At 40.4% G+C, this 25,136-nt stretch overlaps 1 protein-coding gene and 1 long non-coding RNA gene across 2 annotated transcripts in view; one reads left to right on the top strand and one right to left on the bottom strand.

Annotated features, from left to right (window-relative positions):
• Window positions 1-3,313: 3,313 nt before the first annotated feature.
• LOC125892664 (phospholipase A and acyltransferase 4-like) overlaps window positions 3,314-25,136 on the bottom strand; it is a 46,987-nt gene continuing 25,164 nt past the window's right edge. The window contains exons 2-5 of the mRNA XM_049582805.1: window positions 6,421-6,507; window positions 5,225-5,369; window positions 3,975-4,222; window positions 3,314-3,514 (exon numbers count right to left, since the gene is read on the bottom strand). Coding sequence (XP_049438762.1) covers window positions 3,404-3,514; window positions 3,975-4,222; window positions 5,225-5,369; window positions 6,421-6,489 — 573 coding nt within the window. The 5' untranslated portion in view covers window positions 6,490-6,507 and the 3' untranslated portion in view covers window positions 3,314-3,403. The remainder of the gene's footprint in view (window positions 3,515-3,974; window positions 4,223-5,224; window positions 5,370-6,420; window positions 6,508-25,136) is intronic.
• Window positions 7,708-14,989, top strand: LOC125892668 (uncharacterized). Its single transcript, XR_007449772.1, has 4 exons — window positions 7,708-8,293; window positions 10,649-10,826; window positions 11,606-11,781; window positions 11,904-14,989. It is a non-coding gene; the product is annotated as an uncharacterized LOC125892668 (long non-coding RNA).

A 25,136-nucleotide genomic window follows, 5' to 3' on the forward strand; every position in this document is an offset into this window, starting at 1 on the left:
TACAGGCTCACAGAGGGGCGTGTCTGTGACAACCAATCACATCAGTTAAAAGAAAGTATCACACCTAACAACAGGGTCGACCACACCTTCTCACTGGGACAGAGGAGGATTCTCAGAATGTTTGAGAATACGGCCGCTGGTCCGTTTGTTTACGAGAGGAAGAGACCTCTGTGCAAAATTCAGCTCCTGGTAAAAACCTCCTGACCAGTGCACACTGAAGGAGTTCTAACCAGCTGGTTACAACCTGCAGTCTTCACTGCTAGATGCCACTAAATCTCTTAAAATCATGCACACTTTTCCTTTTGTGTCCCTGAGAGTTCAGGGTTTCATCCTTTGGGGGGACACTGGGATTAGACCCCAGAACTCCAGTGCTCCTGTTGTGCTGCCTTCTCATTGTCGACCTTTCCCAGATGTATGCTCATGTTGATATGACTGGGTTTTTTTCTTCATCTCTAATGTTCATATGTCTGTAATGTATCTTCTCTGTTATTTCTCTCATGTCATTTTTTGTTAGGTAATGCTCTGCACAAAGACACAAAACTCTTTAATGCTACCATCAGGTAGGATACTGTTGTGTAACTACTGACATGATTATTATTATTAATATTATTATCATTATTATTATTATTATCATGGAAACTCTATCGAATGATTGATGTCTGGTCCATGCGTGTGGTGAGAGAGCCCCCTGCTGGATACACAGAGTTATGAAATCCTCTTTGGTTCAAATGGAGATATGTCACACTGACATTACAGTTGTTATGAATGACATACATGTTTTACAAATGGGATTTAATCACACTCAAACAGCATCAGTCAACAGCACAACAACAGGAAAAGCTGTGCTCAAGTTTTACATTTTGAACAAACATCTTTGACACCAGGTGCAGTTTACAGTACACCTTTAATACAACTTTATTGATCCCTGAGGGGAAATGATGATTTGTTACAGTCACTCCGGTGTAAAGAATAGAGAATTATAAGACGTAGAATGTGCATTATGCTACAGTGTTTAACACAAGTACTTATGATATAAAAATTAAAATATAAAAAGTGTATAATCATCTCTGTGCTGAAGCTGTGTGGAAATTTAACTACATTATATACGTCAGTAAAATAACAACAACAATAGCATTGGAATAAACATAAGAAATATGTACAGTTATGTGCTTTGTATGTCTGATCAATAAATACATTTAAGAGGTAAGAAATATTGCAGCAGTTGAATATTTACACCCAACAGATATTATGAATTATAAATGCAGTAGGTCAAACAGTCCAGATCCCTGTCTGCTGACACTCAGGGGGAGGAGTTACACAGGTCAATGGTCACCAGCAGGAATGACTTCCTGTGGCGCTTGTGAAATGGGTGGGAGTCATTGTCCAAGATGATATGTATCTTCTACAGCATCCTCTTCTCTGACGCTGCCAAAAGAGAGTCCAGCTGCACCCCCACAGCAAACAGGACACCACAGACTCATAAAACATCCTCAGCATTGTCCGGCAGATGTTAAAGGACCTCAGCGTCCTCCGAATTTAGATGCACCTCTGGCCCTTTCTGTAGAGAGCTTCAGTGTACTTGGACCAGACAGTTTATTGTCTCTATATACTCACAGGTACCTGTAGTCCTCCACAGTGTCCTAACTGACCCCCTGGATGTAAACAGGAGCCAGGACAGGACATGTCCAGCAGGCTGTGTCACAGTGTGATTTCCCCTCAGGCTGTTAGGCCAGCCCATGCTTTGGTCTAATGGGTCGCAACATTTTGGTGAAAAGAATCAGTTGTGAGAAGAGAAGACGTGGTTTCTGAGTGCAGTGTTTCACTCTGCAAGAAATTTGTTGCGTTTTGACAAAATATTTAAGTCTTTGCAGTTTTGTGATTAAAGTTTTGAGGACCTGAGCGATAATTTCAGGAAATGTGTTGAAATTATTGGGGAGAACTGTAAGATTATAACCCCACTGGAGGAGCAGTCGTCTTCATATGGATCTCAGGTGGAATTTGCTTATACATGTCTGAAACTTTTGCTTCACGCTGCTGCAACTCTTTTAAAATCTTACTTGATTTTGTGAAAATAGTTTTACAATTCTATGTTTTTATGATGTCACGATTTCATGACTTTTATTTCATCTACTGATTTTGTTTTTGTGGTTTTGCTATGATTAGTGGGTGGTGGATTTGACAGAGAAAGACTGTGGTGAGTTCTAGTCAATCCACATCGCAACAGCTGGGTGTTAGATTCTGGGGCAGCTTTGGGCTATACCGGGTTAAACCAGGTTAAACAGTGTCTGTTGGCGAGGCTGTGCCTGTCGTCACAGTTGTTATAGTCTCTGATTGTTAATGACATCTGAGGGCATAAAAAGTGACACAAGAAATAATACAGTCTGAGATTTTGATTCATAGGATCTCAAATCACCACTTGTAAATGAAAATTGTAGAATCAGTTAATCCTCGTTTTTAATCGTTTTTAAATGTCCTTTTGTATTGAATGGCCTTGTTTGTCTGTTTTATGAAAATTGTGCTATATAGATAAAGTTATTGGAGTGGAATAATATTCAGTGCTGCCATCATGTGACCACAAGTTATACTGCAACAGTCCTGTGTTTCTACATGTGCACCAGTCTTGTTGAAATGAAGCATGGTCCTGGATCAGTTCTCAACACTCAAACACACTGGAAGAAGTTTGTTGTAAGAATTTGAGAAACAATAGAAAGTTAGCAGCTGATTTAACTTGTATTTCATCAATGAGGTAATGACGACGCACTTGATAAATAAACTGTAGCCTACAGTCTGCTGCTTCAGTTTGTATCTGCCCCATCACAACATCCTGCTCCTATCACAGCAACCAAGAAACAATCCTTTCAGGGTGGTTAGAATATAATGTTCTTATTTTGTAAAACACAGGAAGTATGCATGCACATCACAGAAAATGAAGGTGCTTGTACATGAACTGGGCGGCTGGGGGACTCTGAAGAAAATGCATCTGATTGTTCCTCGAAATAGATGGTGTGTAATTAAAAAAATATTGATGTTATTTCATGACCAGAAGATGTTTTTAAAGCCTAAACCCTCATTCTGTTGCCTCAAAACACCAAAACAAAAGCCCCACGAATGGTTAAAACACTGTAACGTTCATGTAGATGTTTCTATTAATGTTGATACAGGAAATGCTTTTGATTTAAAAACATCAACATTAAACTCTTCCATGGTTTAGATAAATGCTCAATGCCAATATTTTATTCTGGCAACTGGATTGTTAGTGTACCAAGAGTCACTCTTTAAACAGGCACAATAAAAGACCCACAGTTCTTGCTCATTATTTTTTATTTCAAACAAGACCTCACATCAGGAGGAAAGTACAGAGGAGAGCAAGACAGGCTGACAGGATTCTCTGGTGAGATACTTGTTAGTTTGTAAAGTGACAATTCAGCTCCATCACGTGCTCATGACTTACTTCTGCCATCTTTTTCTTTACAGCCTCATTTGCTGTAAAAATAGGTTCAACGAATGTGCCGTCCTGTGGAAAAAACAAAAAACAAAAAGAAAGAGTTACAGTCTGCCTTCCTGATGGGAGAACAGGAACCTCACACTTTTTGTGCTTACTGGTTTTGTCATTGCACAACTTTAACTTTTCATGAATTTGAAGTTATAGATTTTTATTTGGCCTAAATTGTTGGATGATAGATGTCCATCTTTCAATGTAACTAAACTGTGTAACCGAACACCTCTGACACGTGTTCGTTAGCTGTGAATTACTGCATCAGCCTTTAAGTGTGGGTGTGGACAGTAGGGCTGCAACGGTAATTTGTGTTGTATTGATTTTAACTGATTTGTTCCTGTACAAGATGTCAACTTCACTGTTTTATCCCCTACAGTCGTATTCAAGTTGTATTTGAGCTGTTTTGTAAGGGTGTATTGCCCAATGCTTGTGTGTGTGTGTGTGTGTGTGTGTGTGTGTGTGTGAGTTTGCCACATACCTGCTTAGCAGTAGGCTTGCCATAGCGCACCCAGGTAGCAAAGTGCTCACAGTTTTTATTTAAGGGTCCATATAGTTGACAGTTTCCATTGCTTTTCTTGATTCGCTCCATGATTTCTTTAACGTTGTCGTCAATGTTTGCTGGTTTGATTTCATCAGTCTTGTCAAAGTAGTTGTCCACTTCCACTTTTGTTGAACTTCCTTTTGTCTCTTCAAATTTACCGAACTTATATTCGGAAACTGGGCCACCTGTGAGAATAAACATTTAGAAATATTATATGAAAAATTGACTTGTTATTCCTGTTTTATTTGCTCTTTTCTTATTTTCATTTGCATCAGAAACTGTTTTTCTTCTGTGCACACAGACTGTAACTGTGACTGCACACCAGTTACAACCTGTAACTACAAAAGGAGTTTCAGCAGCACCAACTCTTAACAGCTATCAGCAGCATTAGGAGTCCTGCAACCCAACTACCAGCTCTCCTGATTTAACTGTTAGCTGTAAACAGTTGAACGTTTTCTATTTATCTTAAGTGGATTTGTCAGAGACAATGTCAAACACATTTTATCAGGTTATAATAACATGAAACAAAAGTTTTGCGCATAGGATTTCTGGCCAAGACTAATTTACGACCCTGTCCCTGGTTAGGCTTCAGGCTGCTTTACAAAGGTCCTGTTCCTGAGATAGGCAACCTGCGGCTCTTCAGACCCTCTCCACTGGCTCCCTGTGACTTTGACATAAAATCATATTAAAATGAACAACAGATATTTTTTAATATTCAGAATTTCTTGTCATCAGCTGTAACATGTGTAGCCTATACATCGAATTACAAAATGTTTTAACATTTTATCAACTAAAATGCTCATCATACATCTACGACCTGGTGCCTCGTCCTCTACATTTCGCTGAACTGCAGTGCAATGTTTCCAACTTCTCCAACTATAACACAGAATTCATAAACTGATGTCAAATACAGGGATTTCCACTGTTGCAACCTGCCCCACTATAAGGGTAAACTGTAACATAACCTGGGGTCAGTTAAACAGCAAGAATGAAAAATGAAAAATGAAATGATAATAAAAAAAACTTTAAAAAAAGACTGTGTACGATGGCAAACAAGTGTATTTCCTATAATGACACAGATAAGTTAGTTTCACTAAAATGTTGTTGCTGATTGCAGTTTAATTGTTTCTATTAACTTTGAGTAATACTGTATAAGCATACTTTAATTTTCAGTGTACTGCACATACCTGTGAGGTGAAATATGTCATTATCACCTTGGCCGACGTCTATCTTATTGCTTGGGCCCACATAGATAGCATAGTGCTTGTACACATCTTCTTTTCCTGCACATTTTCTGTAGAATGCTAACATGTCTCCAAATTTAAACTGTGACTGGAAGAAATCACAGATACATTTAATCAACCTTTACATTTGATCCAAAACAGAACAACACAACAATCAGTCTGACTAAATAATGAATTTGGATAAGTAATACTACTGTAACCCTGATGATGTTAGCAAATGTAGTGAAATTATTATAATATCCACTGAGGTATAGGTTCGAGTTAATGTCAATTCTAAGACTGAGCAGTGGATGGGGCCATTGCTCAGATATCAGGGCACAGCAAACACACTTGTACACTGACTGACACAATGTCTTACAACACTTCTACGAAAAATCTCAAGAGCAATTTCTGGAGGAGACACCAAAGTTGCCACCAGAGGTGCTGTGGTAACAGTTATTATGTATATATTGGAACCCTAATCACTTCATACACTCACCGGCCACTTTATCACTGTAGGTACAGTAGTACTGGGGTGGACCCCCTTTTTAATTCATGGTGTCATAGATTCAACAAGGTGCTGAATGTGTTGTTGCTTCAGAGATGCTCTTCTGCACACCTTGGTTGGAACCAGTGCTTATTTGACTTCCTGTTGCCTTTCTATCATCTTGAACCAGTCTGGCCATTCTCCTCTGACCTCTGGCATCAACAAGGCATTTTGGCTCACTGGATATTTTCTCTTTTTGGGACCATCCTCTGTAAACCCTAGAGATGGTTGTGCTGAAAATCCCAGTAAATACTCTTTCTTCATCATTCTGATGCTCAGTTTGAACTTCAGCAGCTCGTCTTCATCACGTCTACATGACTAAATGTTAATGAGCTGCTGCCACATGATTGGCTGATTAGATATTTGTGTTAATGAGCAGTTGAACAGGTGTACCTAATAAAGTGGCCGGTGACTGTATATTGGATAATTGACAGATGAATCACTTTTTATATTTTGGCCTGTTCAGCATGTTGAATCAGTGGCAGCACACCTTGTTGGCAAGAGGAATCACAGTGATTGCTTGGTTGTTAGTAGGAGATTATTAATAATAGTGGTCGCAATAGAATAAATGAATTCATGAAAATGAAACAATACTAATATTAAACTGACTTACCGCTCCATTACTGTCTATTACTGTGATCAGCAGCTGGAGGATCAGAGCGACCAAGATCAGGTTTTTCATTTTTTCAGAAGTGGAGAGCTGACGTGGAGGATAGAGGAGAACAATTATTCATTTTGACATTTTGAAAAAAACATTAAAAAAAATGGTGATAAGCGCACACACACACACACACACACACACACAACCCATCCTCAGTACGTAAATACAAATACATATACACTGTAGATGTACATATATACTCATGTGTGTGTAAAGAAATGAGTTGTGCTTTATTTAAGCACTAAAGGACAGTGTTGGGCAAGTTATACTCAACATGTAATGTAGTACAAATTACTAGTTACCTTCATTTGAAAGTAATAAGTTACTTTACAATATGACTCTCTGTGTAGAGTAATCAGTTACTTATTACTCTTCTTTGGTGTTACTGTCACCAAAATGAGCTCAGAGGAAGTGATGTTGATTTGAAATGGATGAGGGTCGTGTTGTTTCACAGCAGCTCCAGTTTATTATAATGATATATAATGATCTGATGATTATGACATATGGATGAATATTTGTGGGCCTATGGTATTAAAGACAATAAACAAACGTGGAGGTTAGCACAACAAACAGAATGGCGTGTGATTCAGTCACTATGACGAGCGCAAATTAATACACCAGAGCAGGAAGACCCACCTGCCGGTTCCCGGTGTGCTGATCAGCTACAGCAGCACCAGAGAGAGTTATGTACGAGAGAGGGAGGGTGTGCCGGTGTTGGTTTGCGGTTGTAGGAGATGTGAACAGAAACACATCTAACATATACTAACATCACCCAGATGCACTGAACATGATAACGCACAGTCCCAGATGAACCAATCAGACACCCATCTATACAGTAATGTAGTCTGTAATGACATGACAACACACAACAACCTTCAGGGGATGTTTGTTGTCTGGTGGCAGAAGTGGAGCAGTGTGGATGAATGAAAAATGACAACAAACAGTTTATCTCTGGTGATAACATGTTATGTGACATCGTTAATGTATTAATATTACCCAAAATCCTGTTGGTAACACGTAATATACTTGGTTACTGCTAAACGTAATATATTACTGTCACGTGTTACTTTTATGGCGCGTTACCCCCAACACTGCTGAAGGGCAGATTGGGGAAAAGTGGAAACATGAAATGAGAAGGAAAGTTGACACTGGACAGATACAGCCATGACTCACCACTGATGTGTTTAGAAGATGATGTTTGGATGGTAGAAACGAGCCACTTAACACCCTGGAAGTACACACACACACACACACACACACACACACACACACACACACACACACACACACATAGTACAATGCATTACACAATATTACAAAATACATTGTAGGTGCTGGGCTTCTGGAATTTTTTTAAGTCATTACATTTTCACTTCAGCTGAAGGATCAAATGAACAATTACAAAGGTGGAATCAGCATTAAGAGGCAGAGTATCATTCACCTCCACAGTCACCAGTTATTATTCTAACTGGCATGTTCTTGGCGTGTGGGAGAACCAGAGAATTTGGAGAAACCCATGTTGACACAGGGAGAAAATGCAAAAAAGAACCAGCTGGCAGGTGTGACTGTCATTATCTCACCAGTGCTTCCGTCTATATCATCAGCTCACCAGTTTTTCCCGTTTGCCAGTTCATGAGATGTAGATGCTGTGTACTGGTGTTCCAGCCATCTGTACCTGTTCCAGTTTTCCTGCCTGGTGTCTGCTCCCTGAGCTCTGGCCTGCTGCCTGTTAACGACCCGCCTGCTTTGCTCGTCTGGATGTCTTTGCCTGTTGGACTGCCTCCTCCTGCCTGACTACCAGCTCCATAGTTTGAACACTGATTTGGTAAAGTCCTTTTTTCTTTGACCTGTTCTGTCTCAGTTTGAACCTTTTTCCTCGTACACACACCTGTGACAGTATTAACTTTGTTTGCACAGGGGTCAATTTTCTGTTTTCACCTGTAACTCGACAGATTCAGCCAATCAGGGACTTCACACGAGACAAACGCAACCCAACACATAGAAACCTCCAACAAATTTTAAGCATTATAATGCAGTCTTGATCAACACCCTGCAGGGAGAATTCAGAGCAGCAAACACCTTCGAACATTGGATCTTAAACCTGTCAGACAAGAGTATTTGATCAGGAAGAAATCTTTGTAGAAGGAGTTTTAACAGAGGTCTTACCTTCTTCAGTGAGACGGTGGAAGCCTGTTGAAGCAGAGGAGGACATCTCCTTATATACACTAAGAACAGCTGATAATATCACGTCTTCACCCAGCCCGTTATGGTCATGACTGTTCTCCAGACTCATTTGAGTCAGTTATCACATTTACATATACGCTACGTGTGTTTGACAAAGAACACCTTTTTCTTTTAAAGCAACACCTTGTTTCACACTCACACATTTCTACATTCATATGATCCTGTGGAGGTGGCTTGCTTGGGGACACTTTGGTGTTAAGACATCTGAAAAATAATAAAAAATAAATAAACACAGATAGAGGTCAGTGACAGCACCTGTACTGTGTGATCAGCTGCACTGATATTTAAAATGAATGATTCCATCAGAGTAGAGACCACAGAGGTCTGCCACACGGCCTCTCTGTGTCCGAGCAGACATGCATCATGATTTACAAAAACTGGATCCTACTTTACTACATTCAAAAGCAAAGCTGGCATTTTCAAGTTACGTTTTGAGGGTGATATAATTGCTGCCATGATTATGTTTTAATGGAAACATTATTTCCAGCGGACAAAGTGCTGTGTTTTTGTCCTGCACAGAAGTCGTGGAGAGGTTTTTTCTGCATGTGTTTAGGCAGCAAAAGGAGGTGAGGAAAAGATCCTGCTTTTGGTTTAATGTTCACTGAGTAAACTTGTCTTGTCTCATGCTTCAAGTCACTGCTGACTTTTTCAGGATTCCACAAACCGTGCTGTCAGTGCCAAAACACAACCCTAACAGAAAGGATGCATCATGCTTCAGCTGTTACGAGTGGATCGTGCAGGAAATGAAATGAAAAGAAAGAAATGAAAATGTTTGGCTTGTCAGCAGTATTAACAACATGTCTTCATAACATTAAGAAACAAATGTAGTCCAGGCAGTATGACATTTCTTTTCAAATGCATTAACTGTTGCAATTAGTGGCAAATAAACGTAGTGTGTTGGTGAACAACAGCAGCTTGATGTGGATGCAAGATCAGAGCAGAGAAAAAGATTTAGGGTGTTTTCACACTTGGTCCTTTTCACTCAGAGCGGTGACTCAGCATTTTTTCACGCACACTCCAAGAGAGCTCAGACCCCTCTGAAGCGAACCAAACTCACAGCACCTCAGGAGGTGGTCTGAGTTTGGTTCGCTTCAAAGTCTGCGGTGCGGTTCTCTTAACCTGTGCACTGTGAACACAAAGCGCTCCAGGTTCACTCTGCTCTTTGCCGTTGTATTCAGCCCTCTGCATCACATGCTGTTGATCTGGGACACTTGAAAAAACAGACGAACTCACGTCAGCCTGTAACACTTGCAAGGACGCAGGACGACGAGGAGTAGTTTGGTCCATGAAATACTGCACGTCTCCAGATGTGGAAGGTAGAATACATCAGACAGCAACAGTCTACAGCACAGAAACACTGAGGGTTTCCTCCAGTTTTAAGTTCATTTGAAAGCAAGGGGCTTCATAACCACACTGTACAGGCTACACTGTGAACAGAGAGAGGACTGAGACCCCATCAGAGCTGAAGTTGACCAGAAATAGAACTGAGTCCTCTCAGTCTCTTTTCTGTTGGTCCACTTTTTGCTGCACTTTAGGAGGACTGAGTTTGGTTCATTTAAAAAGAACTAAGTGTGAAAACACTCCTAGTTTGCTTTGCATGGCGGTGGTGTTAGTTGTCACCCTGATACTTCCAGCTGCCCCCTCAGTGACTGGGACCAGTGATGTTTGAGCCACAAGCTTGCTCCTCAAAGCAAAGAGGAACTTTGTGGTAAATACAGTGTTGTCCAGTGAAAAGCAAAGAACACTTAAAGTGTATAAATATACTTGGTCTGTAATGGTGTGTGGGTGGGTGGAGTGTGTCAGCTAGCAAAATACATGTTCTCACTATGAACAGATGTTTGTCATTCTCTAACAGGATCTCTTCAACAATCTTTTAAAATTAAATTCATAAAGTTCTCTTTAATGTTTGAGACTTGAGCAAATCTGTCTCACTCAGGAATGGGAAACAACTTCTGAGCCCATAAAGGATGGGAGGTTTCCTGGATGAGGTGTAAAGGTCAGCTTAGAAAAGAATAATCTTAACAATGTGTTGTAAGACCACGTCAGCCATGAGACTCAGATGTGACGCTGGCCTTCAGGAGGATCTGTCTATGACCAAAGTGTAACTGCCAGAGGTATGATACACATTTTATTGACCTCTGTTTTAAATGCCTTTGATATGAAAATGATGGATTAAAACTGAAAAGACAAACGCAGGCTTCTTTTTAGAGAACTGTTAAAAGATAAAAAGTGACTTTGTGTTAACTGCCCATTGATGCAGAGCTCATTATAATAAAACTGTTGTAAAGCCTTGTTCTTTGTCGAGCAGGAGCTGGATATCCAGCTGTTATTTCAGAGCTGACTTGAATACGTATATTGACACAGTGCTCAGATAAAGTTTAATGGGACCTTTGTTCTTTTTTTCTTATTCAAATTGTAACAGCATTGAACTGAGTCTGTTTTGACCAGTGAAGCTACTGGAAGCTGCTGCTGCATTCAGAACCCGCCCATGGGCACCTTTTGATGCCTAAGAGCAAAACTATTTTTCCATATTTTGATGCGACAATGTAAACTGGAATATTAGTTGAATATTCTTTTTCATTAGCAATGCAAACAGCTGAGTAGGTTTATTGTCTTTTTTGGAATAAGGGCATAACCTGGACGACTTTGTGCATGTAAATGTTGTGAGTGTTGTCATGGAAACATTGCTCTGAGTTTAGAGTTGGCCTGGGGGGTAGAGTGGATACGTTTTTAGGTCTAGAATAAGTCCATATCTATTTTTTACACAACAGATCAGTGTGTCATTTAACAAAATGTCACGTCTCCTGCACGGCCCCTGCCTCTGACACCTGCCTGTGTGTGTGTGTGTGTGTGTGTGTGTGTGTGTGTGTGTTTGGGTTTTTATTACTCTCAGCCTTTGTTTGAGTGAAGTGTGCTTGGTGTGTTTTGGTTGTGTCGTCCTCTCCCACTCACAGCACACCTCATCATCACCTGCATCGGCACGCCAGTCTGTCAATCAAGCCATCTCCTCTCCACGACCACCACTCTGCACCAGCTTCCAGTCCCCGCCTGACTGATGTGCCATACATGGTTTGTACGGTGCCACACGCTCAGCTCCTCAGCAGTTCTGCTTGCCAGTCTGCCAGTAATGTCAGATCGTGTAGTATGTTAACTTGCCTGCTCAAGACTCACACCTGTTCTCCTCTCTACAGCAAAGCCAGCTTGCTGCTTCGCCAGATGCCCCCCTGACAAGCCCTCCTTCTCTGGATAACAGCACCAACCCCTGACAAGGCTCCTGCTCACCTCACCTCTTCCCACCAGTCAGGTTCTTTCTAAATTAAAAGACTGTCTTTGTGTCTGGGTTTGGGTGCAGCCTCTGTAACGTAACAAACAAAAGAACTGCCCACGGAAATATGTTCCGTTTAAACCAGTCACATCGATATTTATGGATTGTGAGTTAATATTTAGCCAGGTTATAAACTAATTTAAAAACAGGTAAATGTGAAAAAATATATAACACATGATGTGAACTGAATGAATAATTTAAAAGTAACACTGTGAGTATTGTGACATGAAAGTATCCTGTCTCAGTTTATGAGGGTAGATTTTAAAATCAGTCAATGTGATGTTTGTTGAACTAAAATGCTAACTATTTATATGCTAACTTATTTCAGACTGGGGATTAAATTCTTCTGTAGAATGAACAATTGAGAGTTACTGAGCCAGGATAAAACACTAGCACGTGTATCAGAAGAGTTAAAATCAGGTGCTCATTTGAGTCGCTAATAGCACTGTGCTTAGATTCAAAGTCCTGTGTTGGTTTATCTATGAAAATAAGCAGAGAGCAGATAATGAGTCGTGCGGTTTGCAATTTGTAAGGCAGGTGTTAAGTGGAACAAAAGGGCATCCCTTCCAATTAAAAAAAAAAAAAGAATTAATTTAAAGTCCTGACAGATCAGATTTTGCTCAGTGCAGTCAGGCAAAGATGCAACAAGTGCCAAGAACGGATTTTGCAGAACTGGACTTTAAAGCTAAATATGCATAATCTGTCTGTGTGACACAACTTTTCCACCAACTCTGGTGAAGTCACTACTTTGTAACTGTCATTGCCGTGCACAGACATTTTTCAGGGCAGGTGCTATACTGGACAAAAAGGGCATGCCTTCCACAATTTTATTTGCATGCACGAAAAAATGTGCACATGCAAAGTGCACCCTGCCTGAGGTTTCAGTCTGACAGCACCAGAGGGTTTCTTGTGCTTGAGGCCGAAGCACATGCAATGCATTCGTGCACAGCATCTGTTTAGCTTACGTAAGAGGTATTGAAATATGCATATATGACGCAACATGGGAGACAAACTTAATGTCAGCTTGAGTTTTGGTTTGTAAAGACACATGGAAGTGGGAAAGCAGTTCAGCGTCTGTCTCCACTCACACTGTGCAGATGGTGAACCTGAATCTGGCAGAGTTGGAGGGAGACAGTGTGTCAGACTAGTTCACTTGTTGTAAATGGTGTGTTATTGCCTTACTTAGACTAGTTGTGTCGAGACAATTTAACAGTGGTTTAATTTCACAACAGTGACAAACAATGCCGAGGCTTAGGCTAAACATTGTCACCTGGCTGTCTGTGACAGCAGATAAAGGAGACGTGATGCTGCTCTGCAGGGCGCACTATTTTCATGCAGCTGCCACAAGGAGGAGGGGCAGGGGCTCGACTCAAATGCAGCTGTCGGTTACGCAACATACTTTTGACTAAGAATTAATGTCATGGGCCAAATTTAAAAATTAAAATTATTAAAAGAACTAGAAAAAAAATATTGCAAAAAGGGCACTTACCTGAACAGAGGTCAAAAGGGCAGGTGTTTAGCACCACCTGGCGTCTATCTGTGCACTTACATGTAACATCCGTTGACATTATTATTATAAGACACACCTCTTGATCTTGTTTCTCAACAGACAGGTTTCAAGCTTTTAATCTTTATACTTTTTACAGAGGAACATTGAGTGAACAACAATTCCATCATCCAAATGTATTCTAATAACAAGACTGCTAGCAAAAACAATTTCTCAATTTTCCAATAAGATATATTTGATTAATACACAAGACCAGCTCGTGTTTTGCATTTGCAATTTAAAAATGACAGTAAGAATTATATCATAATGCATACAATCTTCACCCAACATCAAATATAACAAAAAAGCTTGTCTCTGTAAGCTCTGCAGTAAGGCACTGTATGCATTTTAATTTAGCACTGAAAATTCACAACTGCTGATTTTTGGATACACTACTCGCTGAGAATAAGATGTAAAGTGAAGTTTGTGTTCAAATTTATCACAACAACAAATGAAGGTATGAAAAACCTTTAGACTCAACAAAGAGATGTGAAGTGTCACTGTTTTGGCAGCAGACAACAATGACAGCAGGAAAAGAAATTAGACTTCCTCTGCCCTCACTGGAAGTCTTTAAGATTTTCTGCCTCTGGAGAGCCAGCAACATTTAGAAGGGTCAAACTCTCACCTACCACCTGGAAGGCTCACTTCCAGACTCAAAAACAGCTTCTACCCCAGAGCCATCATTAAACTGAACTCCACAAAAACTGCCCCCTCCAGAACACTCCACACCACAGGACTAAAATGGAATAGTACATTTTAATGGGGAAATATGCAATAACTGTGTATAATAATAATAATACATTTTATTTCTGCGCCTTTCATGATACTCAAGGTCGCCTTACAGAGTAAAATACAGAGCAAATACAATAAAATACAAAGTACAAGATAATTAAACATTTAACAACAAACAAATATCAGTTTAAAAAGCAAACAAAACAAACATAAACAAAACATCTGTTCAGGCTTAAAGAGAGTAGGAAAGCCGGAACAGGTGAGTTTTCAGCCTGGATTTAAAGTGTGGGAGTGAATCAATATTTCAGAGGTCAGGGGGGAGTGAATTCCAGAGTTGGGGAGCAGAGCGGCTGAATGCTCTGGTAGTGAGGAGAACGGAGGGGACAGTGAGGTGAATAGAAGAGGAGGATCTGAGGGTGCGAGCAGGTATGGTGATAGGAAGGAGGTCAGAGAGGTACAGAGGGGCGAGGCTGTGGATGGCCTTGTAGCTCAGAAGTATAATCTTACAATGGATGCGGTAGGTGATGGGGAGCCAGTGGAGCTGCTGTAAGACGGGTGTGATATGACAGGTGGACGGGGTGCTAGTGATAATACGGACGGCGGAATTCTGAACCATCTGCAGTTTATGGAGGATTTTCTGAGGGAGACCAAACAGGAGGGAGTTGCAGTAGTCAAGCCGGGAAGTGACAAGACTGTGAACCAGTATGGCAGCGGTGTGAGGTGTGAGGTGTGAGGGAGGGGCGGAGGCGGTTGATGTTGCGGGCTGAAAAGTAGGCTGACCGCGTTATGTTGTTAATGTGGGATGAGAAGGAAAGCGTGCTGTCGAGGATGACACCCAGACTCTTTACCTGAGGGGAGGGGAGGATGGAAGAATTGTCGATCGATATGGTGAAACTGTGGGCTTTGGCTAGATTTAGTGCCAATTAGTAACATTTCTGTTTTATTACTGTTTAATTTGAGAAAATTGCATGTGAACCAGGACTTTATTTCATGAAGGAGTCAGTAAGGAATGAGGGAGGGAGGGTGGAATCAGGTTTGGAGGAGATGTAGAGCTGGGTGTCATCTGCGTAGCAATGGAAATAAATAACATAGCATGCAATAATATCCAGTGGTGGCAGAAGTATTCAGATCCTTTACTTAAGTAAAAGTACTAATACCTCAGTTCTGAGCTCTCAGTCTTCCAGTCTGAGGGAGCTGGACCTGAGTAACAACGACCTGCAGGACTCAGGAGTGAAGCTGCTCTGTGTTGGACTGGAGAGTCCAAATTGTAGACTGGAAGTTCTCAGGTCAGGATTCATCAGTTTGTTCAACAGATGTAGTAAGACTGTCAGTTTATGGGTGAAAAACAAGGCGAAGGTCTGAATTACATTTTTATGGGGGCATAGTGTTAAAGCATAATATTGGTCTTGTTTAACTGGGGCACCACTGAACCTAATCATTAGATGACATTGAGAAAACAGATGTTTCCATAACAACTATCCGTCATATCTTAAGATAGTAAGATTTTCTCATAACAGGCATTGCTGCCTTGCTCTGCTGCAAAAGAACAACCAAAGTGTCTTCTGCAATAATATGTAAATGTACTGAACTGCTGAGAAAGGAGAGGGACGTGTGAGGCAGACAATTGAATAATCTTAATATGAAGAATATTGAAGAATAAATGGAGTATTGAAGGTATGACTTGAGTGGCATCAGTGAATGAGCAGGCTAGACAAGGTGGATCAATGTGACACAGAATGATCTGGAGTATTAATTGGGTGTTAATGCTGGAACCACTCACACCTAGTGCTCTTCTAAATCTTTATTATTCTGCCATATTTTTTGTCATTTATCTCTTTCCACATTGTTCAACGAGCAATCGATATTATTGCTGTTACTTTCATCGTTTCATCCAAAAAAGTCAAATCAACTGGCAGCTACCTAACATTGCCAGAGAAATAAAGAGAAAAGGCAGACAAGCTGAATGGAAATGTTAAAAAGGACTGCATGGTGGTGACATATCAAATTCTGAATTAACTAATGTCCACTTATTAAAAAGCAGTAAAGGAAGCCAGGTCCTCCTGTATTTCCAACATCACTACAACTTAGCTATTGACACTTGCGCGGCACAAGTGTAAACAGGCTCGTTGGAGATGAACTGCGTCTCACCTGAAAAGTAGATGAGAGTAGCAAACCTGCGGTGAAGTCGGACAGTTTCCCGACAGTTTCCAGCAGCCTTCAGTCCGTACAGGAAGTCACAGACACACTCACATCCTGTCTGGAATGATGTCAATTCATTAAAAAAGTGATCAGACCCATATATCAGTTTGTTTTCAGTCTCCAGTTGTTTTAATTATGATAGATTAATTTATTAAAATGCTTAACAGGTCAGGACAACAGCTTTTATTAAGGCTCAGTCAGATACAGCAGATACAGTCAGGGCTTCACATCTGTAGGCTACAGATGTTATTTTAAGAATCCTCACATCCCACTGACCACAAGTCTCTGTGATGCTAAATAGCCTACTTCAGTAATTAAAACAGTCCAGTGTTAATATATAGTAGACTCTGTATAGTTTATGATGAATGTATTTAGTCTCTGATGACTAAACTTCGCACTGGGGGCGGGTGTCCCACATTGTCCCTCACAAACCTACTCCTTGTCCCACATTTGGTTTGTTGGGACCTGGTCACCCTAGTTTGCTGTGCCCTGATATGGCCCCATCGTGTGTAATAGCATCTGACATCTGCTGAGAAACCTCAGTCTTAGAATTGACATTAACTCGAACCTATACCTCAGTGGATATTGTAATAATTTCACTACATTTGCTAACATCTTCAGGGTTACCTGTTACAGTAGTATTACTTATCCAAATTCATTATTTCGTCAGTCTGATTGTTGTGTTGTTCTGCTTTGGATCAAATGTAAAGGTTGATTAAATGTATCTGTGATTTCTTCCATTCACAGTTTAAATTTGGAGACATGTTAGCATTCTACAGAAAATGTGGAGATAAAGATGTGTACAAGCACTATGCTATCTATGTGGGCCCAAGCAATAAGATAGACGTCGGCCAAGGTGATAATGACATATTTCACCTCACAGGTATGTGCAGTACACTGAAAATTAAAGTATGCTTATACAGTATTACTCAAAGTTAATAGAAACAATTAAACTGCAATCAGCAACAACATTTTAGTGAAACTAACTTATCTGTGTCATTATAGGAAATACACTTGTTTGCCATCGTACACAGTCTTTTTTTTTTTTTTAAGTTTTTTATCATCATTTTTTTTTTTCATTTTTCATTCTTGCTGTTTAACTGACCCCAGGTTATGTTACAGTTTACCCTTATAGTGGGGCAGGTTGCAACAGTGGAAATCCCTGTATTTGACATCAGTTTATGAATTCTGTGTTATAGTTGGAGAAGTTGGAAACGTTGCACTGCAGTTCAGTGAAATGTAGAGGACGAGGCACCAGGTCGTAGATGTATGATGAGCATTTTAGTTGATAAAATGTTAAAACATTTTGTAATTCGATGTATAGGCTACACATGTTACAGCTGATGACAAGAAATTCTGAATATTAAAAAATATCTGTTGTTCATTTTAATATGATTTTATGTCAAAGTCACAGGGAGCCAGTGGAGAGGGTCTGAAGAGCCGCAGGTTGCCTATCTCAGGAACAGGACCTTTGTAAAGCAGCCTGAAGCCTAACCAGGGACAGGGTCGTAAATTAGTCTTGGCCAGAAATCCTATGCGCAAAACTTTTGTTTCATGTTATTATAACCTGATAAAATGTGTTTGACATTGTCTCTGACAAATCCACTTAAGATAAATAGAAAACGTTCAACTGTTTACAGCTAACAGTTAAATCAGGAGAGCTGGTAGTTGGGTTGCAGGACTCCTAATGCTGCTGATAGCTGTTAAGAGTTGGTGCTGCTGAAACTCCTTTTGTAGTTACAGGTTGTAACTGGTGTGCAGTCACAGTTACAGTCTGTGTGCACAGAAGAAAAACAGGCCAGGTTCTGATGCAAATGAAACGACGGAGTTGACGGAGATATCGAGAATAAAGTCGTAGTTTTTAAGGAAATAACCAACAACAAACAGAAAGGGTTAGAGGATGAACCTGCTTGTGGCAGCTGCTCTTTGTCTCAGGTGTGTTGCCTCGACACACACATCTGGAGGCAGGGCCGGAGTGGGACTCATCTTCAGCCCTGGAGTTTCATGCCTCAGACTGGCCCACTTTAGATCACGACCTTTTATACCCTACATGTTAAGTCTACAGTAGCGCACTGTTCTCTAAAGCCTTGTCATTCAGTGTATTTTTCTAAAACATTTCCAATTCAGTGCAAGTAAGGGTTGCTTCACAATGTAGATTTATGTCAACATGAGTGCACATCTCCAACATTATTCTTAACAACACAACATCCTTTTCAACAATATCAGAATCTGTACTCTGTTCAAATAAGTAGTGCCCACTCTGGACTTGTGGGCTCATGGCTGGTGCTTGGTGCTGGATCTTGCTTCTGAGGGGCTACAAGACAAAGTTTCCCATGTGACGTCGCATCATACTATTATTTAAATTATATAATGTTATGTTACAATTCACTGACTTGATAGTTAATTAACTTGAACGGTGGTGGTTGGAGATGTACGCATATTCAGACGCAGCTGCTGAGCTCCATGGAGCCGTTGTCTCGACCTCGGGTGCCGCAGGGACTTCGGCGTCCTCCGTACACTCTTCTGATGAGGAGGCGTGTCGGTGGTCGATTCCACAGATTGTTGGAGATGTGCGCGGAGCCACCAATTCAGCTGCTGCAGAGACTTCACCTTCATCCGTGCGCTTTGTTAATGAAGAGGCGTGTCAGTAAACGACTAAAAAATTCATCGCCGGAGATTCGACTTTATTCTCAAAATCTCCGATTTTTTTTTCTTCAATATGGCCCTTATACTCCGTCGTAAAATTAAAATAAGAAAATAGCAAATAAAACAGGAACAAGTAACAAGTCAGTTTTACATATAATATTTCTAAACGTTTATTCTCATAGGTTGTTTCGGCCCAGTTTGCCAATATAGGTGTAGGAGCCATAATTTATGTTTGAATGTAATGCGCCTCCACGCCACTAGAGGGCAGCCAAGTTGTTTGTGGTGGTGGCTGAGATTGACCACAGGTGTTTTAAGTTCATTGATTGTTGAGACAATGATGCTGCTGGGGAAGCAAATAGTTTTTGACTGTGCACGAATTTACGTTTACGGTTTTTATTTTGTGGTTTATGTTCTGCGTTTTGTCAAAGTCAACTTATTGGAAGTGATGGACAATTCAACAGAAATGCAGTGAGAAAATAAACGCATTGTAAATATTATTGGAAAAGACTGGACTTGTTTTTTTCGGCACACGTCCAAACAGTAGGCCCATTAGCAGCCAGTAGTGGCTTCTCAGTATAGGACTTTGTCACTACAATAGGTGTAGGAGCCAAATATGTTATTGTTTGTTTGTATGTAACTGTGTAATTCACTGTGTCGGCACTGGGGGGCACTGTACCGTCACCTGGTGAGTGCAGGTATTTAGGATGTGACCTCACTATGGTCAGCAGGTGTTTGGCCCGGAAGGGCATATGGTTTTTGACCGCAATGGCGCGGAACGCTACAGTTTTGTTTGTTTGTTTGTTTTGTACTGAATCTTAATGTGTATGCAACGGACGGGCTTTGCCATAAACACGTGGAATAAATGTTACGGTGATGCAACGCAAGAAGCCTCATGGACTCTGTTTCAGCATTAAGAAAACGAAGGCAGCATAGCGTGTCCAGCAACATGCGCGTCAGCAGGTCAGATACCTCAGTAGCTAGTAATAGACTTAGCTCCTTTAACAATAGGGTTGGTAAATTTGAAGAGACAAAAGGAAGTTCGTCAGAAGTGGCAGTGGAACATTACTTTGATGACACTGATGGCATCAAACCAGACGACAAAGAAGAACATGCTGCACAGATCATGAAGCGAATCAAGGACAGCAAAGGAAACTGTCAGCTATATGGACCCTTAAATAAAAACTGTGAGCACTTTGCTACCTGGGTGCGCTATGGCAAGCCTACTGCTAAGCAGGTATGTGGCAAACAAACAAACACACACACACACACACACACACACACACACACACATAAGTTTAACAAGCATTGTGCATAAAAACAAATCAGGGCTAATCAACTAGGCTCAACTCACAATTGTACAGGAACAAATCAGTTACAAATCAATACAACATAAATTAATAACTACTTACTTGCAATTACATAAGTTTAAGGGAAGCATTGTGCATAAAAACAAATCAGGGCTAATCAGCCCCACTAGGGCTGCAACTCACGATTATTTTCATTGTCGACTAATCTGTCCATTATTTCTTCGATTAGTCGACTAATCATTTTATTGAAAAATGTTGTTCTGTCTCTCTCAAACCCAAAATGATGTCATCTAATGTCTTGTTTCGTACTCACACCAAAGGGTTTTAGTTCACCGTCATGGGAGAGTGTGTAAAGCTGCCAATATTTGAACGTAAGAAGCTGCAGTAAGAGTATTTTGGGATACTTGTCTATGAAAAATGACTCAAACCAAAGAGCTGACTACCAAAATAGTCACTGATTATTTTAATAGTCGTTGCAGCCCTACTGTCCACACCACACTTAAATGCTGATGCAGTAATTCACAGCTAACGAACACGTGTCAGAGGTGTTCGGTTATGCAGTTTAGTTACATTGAAAGATGGACATCTATCATCCAACAGTTTAGGCCAAATAAAAATCTATAACTTCAAATTCATGAAAAGTTTTGTGCAATGACAAAACCAGTAAGCACAAAAGTGTGAGGTTCCTGTTCTCCCATCAGGAAGGCAGACTGTAACTCTTTCTTTTGTTTTTGTTTTTCCACAGGACGGCACATTCGTTGAACCTATTTTTACAGCAAATGAGGCTGTAAAGAAAAAGATGGCAGAAGTAAGTCATGAGCACGTGATGGAGCTGAATTGTCACTTTACAAACTAACAAGTATCTCACCAGAGAATCCTGTCAGCCTGTCTTGCTCTCCTCTGTACTTTCCTCCTGATGTGAGGTCTTGTTTGAAATAAAAAATAATGAGCAAGAACTGTGGGTCTTTTATTGTGCCTGTTTAAAGAATGACTCTTGGTACATTAACAATCCAGTTGCCAGAATAAAATATTGGCATTGAGCATTTATCTAAACCATGGAAGAGTTTAATGTTGATGTTTTTAAATCAAAAGCATTTCCTGTATCAACATTAATAGAAACGTCTACATGGACGTTACAGTGTTTTAACCATTCGTGGGGCTTTTGTTTTGGTGTTTTGAGGCAACAGAATGAGGGTTTAGGCTTTAAAAACATCTTCTGGTCATGAAATAACATCAATATTTTTTTAATTACACACCACCTATTTCAAGCATGAGGAACAATCAGATGCATTTTCTTCAGAGTCCCCCAGCCGCCCAGTTCATGTACAAGCACCTTCATTTTCTGTGATGTGCATGCATACTTCCTGTGTTTTACAAAATAAGACCACTTTATTCTAACCCCCATAAAAGGATAACTTCTTCCAGTGTGTTTTATTCAAAATGTGGAGAACTGATCCAGGACCATCCTTCATTTCAACAAGACTGGTGCACGTGTAGAAACACAGGACTGTTGTGATATAACTTGTGGTCACACGGTGGCAGCACTGAATATTATTCCACTCCAGTAAACTTTATCTATACGGCACATTTATATTGCTTTACAATAAGGGCAATAAAGGCACTGAGTGCTGCACATGAAAAAAGACATAATTTCCATAAAACAGACAAACAAGGCCATTCAATACAAAAGGACATTTAAAAACGATTTAAAACGAGGATTAACTGATTCTACAATTTTCATTTAGAAGTGGTGATTTGAGATGCTATGAATCAAAATCTCAGACTGTATTTCTTCTTGTGTCACTTTTTATGCCCTCAGATGTCATTAACAATCAGAGACTATAACAACTGTGACGACAGGCACAGCCTCGCCAACAGACACTGTTTAACCTGGTTTAACCGGGTATAGCCCAAAGCTGCCCCAGAATCTAACACCCAGCTGTTGTGATGTGGATCGACTAGAACTCACCACAGTCTTTCTCTGTCAAATCCACCACCCACTAATCACAGCAAAACCACAAAAACAAAACCAGTAGATGAAATAAATAATCAAAAGTCATGAAATCGTGACATCATAAAAACACAGAATTGTAAAACTATAAATCACAAAATCAAGTAAGATTTTAAAAGAGTTGCAGCAGCGTGAAGCAAAAGTTTCAGACATGTATGAGCAAAGTCAGAGCTGGTTAAAAAGTTAACGTCAGTTTTTACTGACTTAGTTCACCCCAGTTGATTTCCACCTGAGGTCCATATGAAGACGACTACTCCTCCAATAAAGTATTTCTGATTTCGATTCTGATTTTAACATGGAGGGGGCATTAAAGAGTCATCCCTGTGATGCCCGTTACGTATCAGGCCTATAAAGGCAATTAAATCCCATTTGTAAAACATGTATGTCATTCATAACAACTGTAATGTCACTGTGACATATCTCCATTTGAACCAAAGAGGATTTCATAACTCTGTGTATCCAGCAGGGGGCTCCCTCACCACACGCATGGACCAGACATCAATCATTCGATAGAGTTTCCATGATAATAATAATAATAATAATAATAATAATAATCATGTCAGTAGTTACACAACAGTATCCTACCTGATGGTAGCATTAAAGAGTTTTGTGTCTTTGTGCAGAGCATTACCTCGCAAAAAATGACATGAGAGAAATGACAGAGAAGATACATTACAGACATATGAACATTAGAGATGAAGAAAAAAACCCAGTCATATCAACATGAGCAAACATCTGGGAAAGGTCGACAATGAGAAGGCAGCACAACAGGAGCACTGGAGTTCTGGGGTCTAATCCCAGTGTCCCCCCAAAGGATGAAACCCTGAACTCTCAGGGACCTAAAAGGAAAAGTGTGCATGATTTTCAGAGATTTAGTGGCATCTAGCAGTGAAGACTGCAGGTTGTAACCAGCTGGTTAGAACTCCTTCAGTGTGCACTGTTCAGAGGTTTTACCAGGAGCTGAATTTTGCACAGAGGTGCAACTCTGAGCAAGAGACAGAAACTTTTGTCCCAGTGAGGAGGTGTGGTCGACCCTGTTGTTAGGTGTGATGCTTTCTTTTATCAGATGTGATTGGTTGTCACAGACACGCCCCTCTGTGAGCCTGTAAGGTGAGGACACCCAGTGGAAATGAAATGAACTGACTGTGAGAGTGTTGTCATTGTTAGTGTGATCACTGCTGATGGAAGGTTGAGACAGACTCAAGTCATTTTTACAGTTTTCCAAATACCTTAGTGTTGTGATCATTTTATTTCTGGTGTTATAGTGTTAGGTGGGAAATGTGTGCGTGTCCCTAATGACATCGACCACACATATTATCCTCACACGATCTAATCTGTAGTGTTTCATTTACTCACTGTCATCCAGTGTTTTGAGAGTATTCCTCCGACCTCTTTGTGTTTCCACCATTTTCTCCTCTGATTAAGAAACTCTTAAGTTTTCTCCTCCCTGCTCCTGACAGTTTTTCACCTTAGGAGCTTTTTTAAGGGCTAAGATGACTTTTATCTTCACAAGGGGCTAATCTTAACTTTAAGGGGAAATTCTAAGCAAACGTCACAATTCTAGGAATTTTCTTATAAATCCGTCACTAGGAGCAACTCTTTGTACGAGGACGCTTTGTGAATACAGCCCTGTAAAGACCTGTAAAAACACTGGATAAAACATTACATCATTACACGTGTGACAGTGTTTCTTCTGTTGTTGCTTTTTGAAACAGCCTCCAGCAAAATTACAGTGTCAGTGTTTGTTTCAAGGATTTTTAGTTTGTAGCTGACGTACAGGAGACACAGTGGGGAGAGAGCAGCTGGGTGAAACAAAACAGTATATACAGTACGTTGTTGTCAGTCAACTTTTCTTTCACCTGTGACTCTTGTTTTTTTTGTGCTGTCACTGATGTTCCTGTAGCCTGTGTCTCTGTTGTCAGACATGTATGTCGTATAAAGTTGGACATGTGTCTTTAGATTTGTCTGTATGAGTGTGGTCTTGTTCTGGGCCTGTGTGCCTACACTCTGCATTTTCCTTTTACAGCCTTCAGCGTGGACACCTGCAGACTGACGATCAGCATGCTGGATGCATCCTTCACCCATCAGCCAATCAGAGTGTTTCAACAGATTGACCCACAAGATGGAAGTTGTTAGTGACACCTCTCAGTTTCTCATCAACACGACCAACAAGACTGAAATAGATTGAGTTCCTCATACCACCACTACTTCTGCAATTTTCAGACTTTTTCACGCATGTGGTCATGTTTGTGCTCCTGTCAGTCAAAACCACAGAAACATTTTCTCATCAGCTGCAGTGCACTTTGACTCAAACTGCTCTGAAGTGTCACATGATAACTGGAGCGTCTGAAAGGTTGTTAAATGTTCCTTCTGCATTTTTCCTTTCATTTGTAAATCTGCAGATAAGGAGGCCTAATGAGTCAGAGTGTACATGTACAGTGTTTATACATCCATACACTGGCAGTCATTCTTTACATAAACACAACAATAAAAGACTCGCAGTTCTTGCTCATTCATTTTTATTTCAAATAAGACCTCATGTCATGAGGAAGGTACAGAAGAGAGCAAGACAGGCTGACAGGATTGGTTAACAAGAGGCTTGTTAGCCAGCAGGAGATGCACATGCATTTTCAGCCTCCTCATTTTCGTTCACCTGTC

Source organism: Epinephelus fuscoguttatus, linkage group LG8 (genome assembly GCF_011397635.1).
Source record: "Epinephelus fuscoguttatus linkage group LG8, E.fuscoguttatus.final_Chr_v1".
Lineage (NCBI taxonomy): Eukaryota > Metazoa > Chordata > Actinopteri > Perciformes > Serranidae > Epinephelus > Epinephelus fuscoguttatus.